At 42.0% G+C, this 12879-nt stretch overlaps 1 protein-coding gene across 1 annotated transcript in view; it reads left to right on the top strand.

Moving 5' to 3' along the window:
* Positions 1–12879, top strand: part of Scg3 (secretogranin III) — a 39910-nt gene that overhangs the window by 14510 nt on the left and 12521 nt on the right. Inside the window, exons 8-10 of the mRNA XM_031344560.1 lie at positions 2874–2990; positions 5161–5244; positions 7538–7675. Of these exons, the coding sequence (XP_031200420.1) occupies positions 2874–2990; positions 5161–5244; positions 7538–7675 (339 nt within the window). The remainder of the gene's footprint in view (positions 1–2873; positions 2991–5160; positions 5245–7537; positions 7676–12879) is intronic.

Genomic DNA, 12879 nt, shown 5'->3' with positions numbered 1-12879 from the left:
CACCACCACCACCACCACCACCACCAAATCATATACAATTGCACATAGCATGGTGTTTTGGTGTTCATCTACATTATGAAATGAACATCATTGCTAACGATTGCACATCTATCATCCATACACATAGTTGCCATTGTCAGTTTATTCGTTTTCTTTTTGTTACTGTAAGACTCTGCCCTCTTAGCAAATTTCAAGTATATAATCCAGTGATGTCAGCCATAGCTACCAAGCTACATAACATCCAGACTTATTCACACTACAGAACAGAAACTTGATACCTTTGACCAGCATCTCCCTGTTTTAACCTCTCTACCCAGTCTCAGGCAGTGCCATTCTACTCTCTACTTCTATGACCATGGCTATTTTAAATTTCACATACAGTTGTCTCTCCATAAATGTAGAGGGGATGCCAGGACCTCCTGCAGATACCAAAATCTGCACCTACTCAAGTCCTTTATATAAAATGGTATGGGTACCATGACTGAAGCTCAGAGGTGGAGTGCTTGCCTAGCATGTCCAAGGGCTTGGATTTGGTTACTTGTAACATACATGCAGAGAGAAGGGGAAGGAAGGAGAGAGAGAGGGAGAGGAAAAGGGAGACAAAGAGATGAGGGTAGAATATAGTATTTTCATATACATCCTCGATGGTCTTTAAATCATCTCTGAATTATTTACATTGCCTACCCCAGTGGCAATGCTCTGGAAATAGTCATTGTTCTGTATTGCTTGGAGAATTATGACAAGAAAATGACCTGTCTGTGCTCACTAAATTTTTCTTTCTTCCTTCTTTTTCTTTAGTATTTTTTGATCCTCGGTTAGTTGAATCCATGGGTAATGAAGCCTCAGCTTCAGAACTAAGAGAATGCACTATCTGTCTCTATGCCTGGCTTATTTTACCTAGTGTGTTTTCTAGGGACATTGTCAAAAACAAAACAAAACATCAAGAGGAAATCCTGCCAGTTGTATTAAATCCATTTGGAAAGCTTTCTTCATTTTCCTCTCTTAGTGGGAACCTTATTTGTCCTTCTCTGAATTATTCAGGACATTACTAGACATCTGCAGCTTGGATTGTTTTTTCCAGTGAGTTCAAACGAGCATCGGAGTAAAGGAAGTCGGGAACACACATACATTTGAGGAGATTGTTCGTTTTTAAACAAGTCCAACCCCAATCTCATGTCACATGTATACTGAGCTGTCTGCAGGAATTGGCTCCTGCTTGTTTCTGGTTAATCTGCAAAGGAAAGTAGCCTCCAGATCTCCTGTTGCTGTTCAGGCAGATGCCCTGCCCAGCCCCAGTGGCTTTCCCAGTCCCCGTTACTGCCCGCAAGCGAGCAATTGTGGAAAAATTTCCGGAACTGTAATCTGTTTCCTCCATAAAGTGATCTTGGAATGAGCTTCCATTCCCAGAGAGTTCTGTTTGCCCTTCAGGTCCAGACATTGGCCAGATGGCTTCGGCCTCTCTGCTTAAATCTGCCAGGCTATATGTCTGGGGGATCTGTTCTGCACTATTTTGCCCCATTGGTTGGCAAATGACCAGCTCAGAACCTCTGCCATTCTAGTGAGTCACTGCTCATCAGTGAAGAGCATCAGCATAATGCTAAATATACACGCATGCCCTTGATCTAGTACTGTGATGGCTAAAGTCACCTGTCAAGTCTTATTCAGGATCTCCCTAAGTCATCTTCCTCCCAACCTGTGAGTTTTATGGGTTTCCTAAAACTCCTGCTGCATTCTTTATTTGTTTATCTTTCAGGCAGCTTGGTTTGTATGTTTCATTGATTGTTTTAAGACAGTGTCATATATCCTAGGCTGACCTCAAACTCTATATCCAAGGATGACATTGAACTTCTAATCCTCCTGTCCCTGGTTCCCAGATGCTGGGATTGTAGGCATGTATCATCACATCTGGTTTATTCAGTGCTAGAGCGTAAACCTTAGAACCTTGTATATACTAAGCAAGCCCTGTACCAACAAAGTTAAAATCCTAGCTCCAAATGCTATTTCTTTACTGGCTACTTTACTACTACAATAGTTCAGATGTAATTAAAGCTCTGTGAAAAACTTAATATGTACTCATTTCTAAAAGCAGTTTTGTGGGCTGGCAAGATGGCTCAGTGGGTAAGAGCACTGACTGTTCTTCCGAAGGTCCTGAGTTTGGATCCCAGCAACCACATGGTAGCTCACAACCACCTGTAATAAGGTCTGACGCCCTCTTCTGGTGCGTCTGAAGACAGCTACAGTGAATTAAGCCGGAGCAGGGGAGCGAGTGGGGCCAGAGCAAGCAAGGCCAGCAGAGGTCCTGAGTTCAATTCCCAGCAGCTATACACATGATAGCTCATGGCCATCTGTACAGCTACAGTGTATTCATACACATAAAATAAATAAAATAAATCTGTAAAAGCAGTTTTGTAAAGCTATATACTGACCTATAGTTCCAATCATGTGTTAGTTTGGGTTTTGTTGGGTTTCTTTTGTTTGTTTGTTTGTTTGTTTGTTTGGGGGGGGTTATATGGGTTTTTATTTCAGTTAAATATATGTGGATTTAGTTATAAATAAATGGGGAGATATTTCAATACTTATGATGCTATACTTCCTAAATTGACAGTGAAAGATAAAACTATTTTCTACCAGTTCTTTTTAAATTATTTCTGTTCTCATGGGGGCTGGAGAGATGTTAAGAACAGTTAAGAGCACTAGCTGCTCTTCCAGAAGACCCAAGTTCAATTTCCAGCATCCACACTGTGGCTCATGACCTTCTGTAACTCCAGTTCCAGGGGATCTGTCCCCTTCTTCTGACCTCTGCAGGCAAAGCACATAAAATAATATGAATTTTAAAAAATTTCTAATGGATTATTCTTGCTCGTTTTCCATAGAAAAAGAAGCCAAAGAGAAAGAAACCCTGATCACCATCATGAAGACGTTGATTGACTTCGTGAAAATGATGGTGAAATACGGTACGATATCTCCAGAGGAAGGCGTTTCCTACCTTGGTGAGAAATCTGCTTTATTTTTACCATGGCCATTTCCATTGTTCAAAGCAAACTAAGGATCTGGCAATAATCACCTCACTAATTTGATGATTAATGCCAAAGCAGCCCAGATCTCCAGGGTAACAGAATTGCTTGGGTTGGTGATGCATACAAATAAAATTAATTAGACAGTCTCTACTTTTCCTTTTAATAAATACAGCTTGAAGGGAAATCACCCACATTTTTATATTAAATCCTAGTGTTTTATAATAATCCCCAGGGAGCAATTTTATTACAATTTAACTCATTAATTTTTTTTTAATTTGTGTTTAGAAGTCTGAATTAAGTCTCAATTTCCCCCTCTGAGTACTCTATATGTCAAGCAGAAAGAATACTAGGTAGGCAGTCAGGATCCTCTCTCTGCTGTACCGGGAAGAAAGGCCCTGTACCATGCAAGGCTTCACTTCTTACATCTGTAACATGAAGGATAAAACAACTCTCAGGTTACCCCATCATTAAGGGAAGTCAAGACAGGAACCTGGAGGTAGCAGCTGATGCAGAGGCCATAGTGGAACACTGCTTGCTGGCTTGCTCTTTCCAGCTTGCTCAGTCTGCTTTCTTATAGCACCCAGTACCACTCACTCAGGGATAGCACCATTCACCATGAGCTGGGCACTTCCATATCAAGAAACTGCATCACAGGCTTGCCCACAGGCTCACCCACAGGCCAGTGTGTTGGGGGTATCTTTGCAGTTGAAGTTGCCTCTTCCTAAATGACTCTAACTTATGTCAAAGTGACATAAAACTAGCCAGCGCACACACGGCGCACATACATACATAAAGGCAAAATATTCATATGCATAAAATGAATGAATCTTTAAAAAAATTAAAATATGGTTTCTCAGTTATGCATTGAAAGTGTTCAATTGTTTGGGTTTTTTAAGGAGCTTGTTTCCCTGAATACTTTTTACCACCCGTGTGGTTTTGTCAAGATGGCCTCAGTCTCTTACTCTGCCAGGGCAAAGAGAAACAAATAGATAAGGAAATGCCACTGGTCAACAGGATCCCAGGACATCCTCATAAAAACAGTTCTTCCTGGTTTTATTTTGATTATAAAAAGAACATCTTTCTTATAAAAAGCCATTTAAGGCAAAAGAAAAAGGAAGAATGAATGAATGAAAAGGAGTGTAAAAGAATGTTAAAATCACTCCTGATACCAATCCCCTCATGACATTTTGATTAGCAATCTTCTAGATGTCCTGTCTATGAAGTATATATGTGTACATACCTACGTTCTTTACCTTACAAGAAACTGTCCACGCTACAGTTGGTGCTGCCCAGCCAACTCTATTCCTCTAACATAGTGCTTCCCAACCTTCTAATGCTTTGACCCTTTAATACAGATCCTAATGTTGTGGTGACCCTCAGCCATAAACTTATTTTCACTGCTACCTCATAACTTCAATTTTGCTGCTGTTAGGAATCGTAATGGAAACATCCGTGGCTTCTGATGGTCTTAGGTGACCTCTGTGAAAGGGTCTTTGACCCCCAACATTGTCACGACCTACAAGTTGAGAGCCTCTACTGCTATGAATTTTTATCTAAATATCTGATATGCAGGATATCCGATATGTGACCCCCAAAGGGGTCATGACCCACAGGTTGAGAACCACTGCTCTAATAATCTACCAGACATTATTCAGGACAATGGTCAACAATGAGACCTAGGAATTCTATGCTGTGATATTTTTCCTGTGAAAATATGTCAAGATACTGGAAAGACTTGCGCGTAAACAGTTGTCCCTAAAGCTACCTGAAGCGCCTAACACGGTAACTACTAACCACGAGTTGCTACTTACATGAAAAGTCATTAAAGTTAAGCGCTTCCTAAACTAAGCCAGCTGGCCAGGCAGGCATGGTGGCTCATCCTATAATCCCAGCACTAGGGAAGCTAAGGTAGGAGGATTAAAAAAGGAGTGGGAAGCCAGCCTAGGCTGTAGCCAAAGTTTCAGGTCAGCCTAGGATAGAATGAGGCCCTGCTTTGAAGGAAATTAAAAATAAAAAATGAATGAATAAATAAAAATCTAAGACACGAGTGGCAGTGCATGCCTGTAATCACCACATATGGGAGTAAACATTTAATATCATTTCTCAGGAAATTAAAGCATATTTCTTCTCCTCTTCTCTCTAGAAAACTTGGATGAAACAATTGCTCTGCAGACCAAGAACAAGCTAGAAAAAAATACTACTGACAGCAAAAGCAAGCTTTTCCCAGGTAGGATTTACTTAACTGTGTTGGTTTTTTTTTTTTTCTAGCTGTTAAAAACTGTTTTCAGAGGTAGATAATGGGTTTCAATAGACATAAAGAAAGCATTGCAGATTTTAAAACATTTTAAAATCTCAAGTTCAATAGGCACACGTAACCTTGGCTATTTTATAGCCTGTTGTGGCAGAGAAATCTTACCACCAAAAATACAAAACAGTTATTTCTCTAAATTCTTCGTTGGTTTCTCTGGGCTGGGAATTGAACACAGAGCCCCAGTGTGGAAGGCTAACATTCTACCATAAAGCCACACCTCTAGCACTTTGCTAAAACTTAATGTGGGTATTTAACAAAGACTCTTTGGAGGTGACTGGTTACAAAATGGTCAATTCTCCATAAAAACCTCCATCCGTGTCTTTTCTAACCACTTCTTGAGGCCACCATCCCAGGCCACCTGACTGCCCCCACAGCTCCTCGAGATGCTCTGTGCCCTCCACAATATGCCCCTCTTCTGGGTTTCTCTTCTACCCATATCCCAGCTCTGCCCAGTAAATACCACAGCACTGAGCTGTGTGAAGAGCTCCCCCCTCAAGGGGGAAGGAGAACAAAAAGAGAAAAGATTGCAAGCTGTGGGCTCTTGTGCTTTAGCTGTTTTGCCCGCAGCACAGAAATTACATACATGTTGGTGGTGCTGTAGTGTGCCCCTTAAATGATGTTTTCATGCAGAGTTTTTTATTTAGTTTCTATGCTAGGGCTCAAAGGCAGCTCCCTTCGTGCTTGCTAGGCAGATACTCTACCACTTAGCTACATGGTTAGCCTTCAAGCAGGTCTTTTTTTTAAAAGATTTATTTATTATTAGGCATAAGTACACTGTGGCTGTCTTCAGACGCACTAGAAGAGGGCATCAGATTTCATGACGGGTGGTTGTGAGCCACCATGTGGTTGCTGGGATTTGAACTCAGGACCTTCAGAAGAGCAGTTGGTGCGCTTACCAGCTGAGCCATCTCGCCAGCACAGGTTTTTTTTTTAAATACTTATTTTATGTGTATAAGTGTGTGTGTGTGTGTGTGTGTGTGTGTGTGTAGAAACCAGAAGTCAACATCAATTTGCATCCTTATTGCTCTCCACTTTTTTTTTTTTTTTTTTTGAGACACAATCTTTCCCTGAACCTGGAGCTCACAGATTGGCTACATTAACTGACCAGCAAGTCCGGCAATCCTTCTCTCTTTGCCTTTCCAGTACTAGAAACTCAGGAGGTCAGAAGTGGTGGCATGAGGATTGATAGTTCAAGGCCAGACTAGGCTACATGAGAACTTGTCTCAAAAATAACAAAACTATTCTCATTTGTAACCAAGACCTACACAGCACTCCCCAGTTGACGGACAGCACCAACTAAATTAAGATAAATAAGGATGAGGGTGGAACTCAGTGGTAGAGCCGTTGCCTAGCATACATGGCATGCTAGGTTTGATCTCCAGCCTAGGTCCTCCTTAGAAAGAAGGGAGAGAACGACCAAGAGAAGTCAGAAAGTTTTGATTACACATGCCAGCTTTTCTGGAGGCTAAGGTAGGAGGATTGCTTGAGTCAGGAGTTCAAGAATAACAGTGAAAGCCAACCTCTAATATAACGATGATGATGATGATGATGATAATGATGATAAAATAAGACAAACAGTCGCTCTCCGATGGCAGTGTGGCTGAAGGGAGAGTGCCTGTGCAGAATTTGGAGTGCTGGGGTCTGGGCCCGGCTTCTTATTAGCTCCGTGGGTGACCCTGAGCATCTCTTTCTTCCTGGGGCCTCTGTTTCCTCTCCTGTGAAATGAGGGCTGAAGGTTGGACAACCACTGAAACCCCTTTCAGTCCAAACAATATAACACGGCCTCAAACTATCTTTTCAACGAAGTTTGTTCTCATTAAAAACTAAAGAAGGGGGCTGGCGAGATGGCTCAGTGGGTAAGAGCACTGACTACTCTTCCAAAGGTCCTGAGTTCAATTCCCAGCCACCACATGGTAGCTCACAACCACCTGCAATGAGGTCTGATGCCTTCTTCTGGTGTATCAGAAGACAGTATCATAATAAATATATCTTTGGGCTGGAGCCAGCAGGACCGACTAGAGCGAGGAGAGGTCCTAAAATTCAATTCCCAACAACCACATGAAGGCTCACAACCATCTGTACAGCTACAGTGTGTAATTACATACATAAAATAAATAAATAAATCTTAAAAAAAAAAAAAGAAAAAGAAAAAAAGAACTAAAGAAGGTATGGAATGGTGTTTTAACCACGGTGCACTATCTGCTCACAGCGCCACCAGAGAAGAGTCACGAAGAGGCAGACAGTACGAAGGAAGAAGCCGCCAAGATGGAAAAGGAATACGGCAGCCTAAAGGACTCTACAAAAGATGATAACTCCAACCTAGGAGGAAAGACAGAGGAAGCCAAAGGTCTGGGTCTAACGGCTCTGGGGTGGGCAATGAAGCTAGGGAAGCAGAGGTTTTTAACACTCTGGTAAGGCGGTCTAAAATCAAGCGCCCCCACCTCCCCCCCCCCAACAATCTGTGCCGTTAAGATTAGCTGAGTGGGGAGATCCAACATCAAGTCCGCCACAGCACGATCTGTGCCGCTAAGATTAGCAGAGCGGGGCAGTCATGTAGTTAAGCCCACACGGTACAGTCTGTGAGGTTAAGATTAGCATGCCGCACCTTGGCTGGAATAACAGTGTGTTTTAATAGTCTTGAGTCTTCTGAGATGGCAAGTTGGTTTCATTCTTGAATGGTCGGTGGCTTTTGGGTTTGGGGAGAGATATTCATGGTTGAGAGAATATTCATAGTCATTTATGGTTTATATATTTAATGTTCTGTTTATTATCCTAATTTATTGAGAAATATGTCTTTGTTCATAGGAGATTTTACAATTTTACATTTTGATCTATAGCAATATTTACTGTTTTAGACTTTGTTTAGTCAGTTGAACTTGATGTTTTGAGACAGAATAGTTCATTCAGGTTAGTCTAAAACTCTGTGTAGCCCAGGCTGGCCTCACACTCATGGCAACCCTCCTGCCTCTGGCTCCCATGTGTTAGAATTACAGGCAAGAGCAATATTTCTTTAAGTTGCTTAATAGTCCTCCAGATAATCGCAATATGGCTTACTCAGCCAGGTCGCTCTAGTGAATGGAATGAACAAAGTCCTCCCTCCACACTCCAGCGGTGACACAGCGTGGGAATGCTTTAAGAGCTTGATAAAAATCACCGATGCAGTGCATCCGTTTGCTTTAAAAATAAATGCATCTAAGCCTACAAAATTCACACCTCCCTAGGATTTTACAAGCTTTCCCAGAAACCACCCTCCCTCCAGGAAAAAATGACTTGATGGGGCATAAGTTCTAAATTATTAAGTCCTTTGGCTGAGGGCAGGAAGTGGATTCTGTAGTAGGCTCATGTTTGAGCCTCTTTGATTACAAGTTTCACAGTTATATCAGAGAACCCCTACATTCCTATGTCTCAAGATACCTTGTTTTGAAACAGAGGCCTTATCAGAGGCTGGGCAGAGATGTTTGGTCCTGCTTTTTGTTTCTGTCTTCTGGAAATGTTAACCTCGTGGGTCTAATTGAAGCCCATTAGGCCTTACCAATGTCTCAGTAGGAGGTTCATCTGGATATCTTACTCCTCAGGGAGAGAGAAAGGAGTGGGTGTGGGTCAGTGCTCTCTCCCGAGGGAGGGGACTGGTACTCAATTAAGTAAGTTGTCATCTGAGAACATGCCACTGGGCCCTTTACACTGGCTCTGTATGTAATGGCCACCAATGACTAGATGGGCATTGCTTTCTCTTTGTTATGCTATGGTAAGATAGGATTACCAGGCCCCCCAGGCTCATGCCTTAACTCTCTTTTATATTTATTTACTTGTTTATTTATTTATATATTTAGTGCATGTGTGCATGCGCACGCACATGCATGGTGTGTGTGTATGTATGTGTGCGCGCGTGCGCATTTGCACACACACTAACACTCATGCACAGGTATAAACATCACAGCACACATGGTCGGTCAGGGGATAGTTTGTTCTCTCCTCCCACAATGTGTGATCCAAGGATCAAACTCGGGTTGTTCATCTTGGCAGCAAGCTCCTTTACCTACTGACCCATCTCATTGGCCCCATATTAGTCAACATTTTTTTTTTTTTTCAAAATTTTTCCAGACACAGTCTCACTATGTAGCCTTGGCTAGCCTGGATCTTACCGTGTAGACCAAGCCAGCCTCAAAGTCACAGAGATTCATCTGCCTCAGTCTCCCCCAATGCTGAGATTAAAGGTGTGTGCCACCATGCCTAGCTGTTAACATTGTCTGTAAAGTTTTTCCATTCTTGTCAGTGAGTGATGGTTTTATAGAGAGATGGGCACAGGGTGGTAGTAGGAACCCCATATTTATTCCACCATCATCTTTTAGCACTGCATCTTCACTTTTTACTGACAACAAGATGTTCTAGATCCACTCCAAATTTTCTTTTCACAAGACTTGGAACCAGTTTCTTCAAGGAATTCTGTTTCCTCCCTCCCTTCTTTCCTTCTCTTTTTCCTTTGTGTGCAAAGGTCGTATTCCCCAGGAGCACAGCAGCCACCTTGTAAGTCCTTTACCTACCTAGGAAGCATGCTGAGTGTTGAGGATGACACCTTATGTTGCTGGACAAGCATCCCCAGGCATGGGTGTAACATATCTCAGCTTTTCTATTTTTTAAAGAGAGCACTGTGAAAATAGAGCATGAAGGGAGGAGCTGGTGTTGCTTATGTAAAATGTGAAATTAGTCACCTTTCTCTCACAACACCTGAGACTCGTAAAAAGAAAGGTTGATTCAGACTCACGGTTTGACTCATCTGTTGCTTTGGGCCTGTGGTAGGTGGCACATCATAGGAGGGACACTGCCAGAGCAAAATCACTCTCTTCAGTAGCCAGCAGGGAAAACAGAGCAAGGTAGAGGCTGGAGTCCCGCCAGGCTCCTCGAGAGTATGCCCCGCCCCATGGCCTGGAAGCCCCACCCCTTAAAGTTCCCACACCCCCTATAGTGTCATCCTGGGAACCAAGCTGTTAACACTTGGACCTAGGGGAAAGTTCCAGATTTGAGCTACAGCAGAGCATTTGGAGACTGATGCTGGAGAGATAGCTCATCCTTCGTAGGGTTTCCATCCGACACTAATGCTCTGTCTTTCTAGTGTTAACTCCCTATATTACCTCTCCCGAAACTCCTGAAGGTGGTAGAGACTCAGGGCTTACATTAGCTCCCTACGCCCCACAACCCTTGATTACATTACTCTATGGCAAGAACAAATGAGTCTAACATAGTTTAGGAACACCAAACTGAACTGAATGTAAGTTGAGTATCAACATTTCTAACTCCCTTCCCCCTCAAAAGAAATCGTCTTTAATTAACCCTCCAAAGGACAAGCATTCTCTTCTTAACAGTTTCTCGTTTGCACCGTTTTTCAAAGGTGATTTTGCTTCAGTTATAAAATCCAGTGAGGAACATCCATTGACTCTATGCAGAAAATAAGTGCATAGATGTAGTTGAAGGCTAGATTGACTGGGTTTCTTTTTCTTTTTCTTTTTCTTTTCTTTTTTCCTTCTTTATTTAAAGGCAGAGTCTTTTAACCCTGGTTGGCTTGGAACTCACTGTGTAGCCCAATCTGGATGTGAATTTGTGGCAGACCTCTTGACTCAGCCTTCTGAGAATTAGGACAAAAGACCTGAGCTGCCATGCCTAGCAGAGATGGTTCTCACCCTCTACATAGGCAAGCAAGAGACACACACATGCACATGCACATGCATCCTATTTATTGGTGAGCAGGCAGGTGGAGCACAAGCTTTCTTCTGGAGAGAGTTAGAGGCACTGCTGAATAAAGCATAGAATAAGCCCAGCTAATTTCTTAAAGAATGTAAGGAAATGATTGTAAGGAGAACACACTGGCAAGAATGTTCTCAGAGAGTCTCTTTTGGTCTTGGAGGATGAGGTGGTGGTGCCATATAACCACAATTAGTACTTCTTAACTTGGCAAGCAGATGCTGGACCTGTGTGCAATATATGTTGGAATAATAGTAGCAACAACAATAATATTCTAAGGCTTATGTCACTTCATTTTATAAAAAATATAGTCTGCATGCATTTTGTTTCACAAAAATCTAATATAGGCGCAGGAGGGCTGGCTCAGTGGTAAAGAGCACTTGCTATTCTTGCAGAGGACCTGAATCTAATTCCCAACAACCAAATCAGTGAGTCAGCACCACCTATAACTATAGCCCCAGAGAGTCTGATGCCCTCTTCTGACATCTCAGGCACCAGCACATATGTGGCCTGACTTCACACAGACACACATAAACAAAAATTAAACCTTTAAATCAAATTTAATTTTTTTAGTACAAAAATAACACATTTTATTTGAAAGATAATTCAATTTACTTTTGAGTGTAATTTAGACTATTTAAACTATTGATTTCTACAAGGACTCGTATTTTTTACTTATTTGTATTTACTTATTTTGGCTTTATCAGACAGGGTTTCAGGTAGTCCAAACTAAACTTGAATTCACTGTGTAGCTGAAAGCTGGCCTTAAACTCCTGATCCTCCTTCCCTGACCTCCCAAATGCTGAGACCATGGATCTGAGCCACCACACCTGGCACAGATTAACAGTAACAGTCCTTTTGTTTTTTACATGATGGTTTCTAATTTGTAAAGTTATTTGAATGATTCAATAGTAATTTCTAAATTTAGAAATTTACTAATAGTGAAATTTTTATCCTAATTCTAACCATATCCAGAAACTTGCCTAATTTTCTCTAGAGACCAGGGGAATGTTCTTTGTAATGCTCCATTATGTAAGTGCTGCCTTGCTGCCAGTCGGTCGCTTACTCACTCACTTTTGATGTGTGGGTCACTGAAAATGTTCTTTTAATTAATTGATTTTTTTTAAAGATTTATTTGTTTTAGTTATGAGTACACTGTGGCTATCTTCAGACACACCAGAAAAGGGCATCAGATCCCATTACAGATGGTTGTAACCCACCATGTGGTTGCTGGGAATTGAACTCAGGACCTCTGGAAGAGAAACCAGTGTTCTTGACCGCTGAGCCATCTCTCCAGCCCCTAATTAATTGATTTTCATGGGTGTTCTATGTGTGTGTCTGTGTGTGTGTGTGTGTGTGTGTGTGTGTGTGTGTGTGTATGTGTATGTGTATGTGTATGTGTGCACGCACGCACACACACAGTGTCCATGGTGGCCAGAAGAGGGCATCTGATTCCTGGGACTGGAGTTCAGATTGTCGTCAACCACCATCTGGGTATTGGCAATGAAACTGGAGTCCTCTGGAGAAGCAGCCAGTGCTCTTAACCATTGAGCAACCTCTCCAGCCCTCTGAAAATGTTTTCAAAACTCATCCAAGGGATGAGATAAGCATTGTAGCACCATAGGCTCATTCTGGTGCCATCGCTTGTCATGTTGACAACTAGATGATGACATTATAATGGAAAAGGTGAAAGGTGACTCTGAGGTGGCTTTCACTGAACATCTTCTCATCCCCTTCCTTTTTTTTATAGAAACCAGGAAAGTCAGCCTATTGAGTTTCTAAACTGATAGCTCCTGAGGAAGTTCCTTCTTTTTT

Source organism: Mastomys coucha, unplaced genomic scaffold (assembly GCF_008632895.1).
Source record: "Mastomys coucha isolate ucsf_1 unplaced genomic scaffold, UCSF_Mcou_1 pScaffold23, whole genome shotgun sequence".
NCBI lineage: Eukaryota > Metazoa > Chordata > Mammalia > Rodentia > Muridae > Mastomys > Mastomys coucha.
Note: the sequence above shows the minus strand (reverse complement) of the source record. Positions and strands in the feature narration are given on the sequence as shown.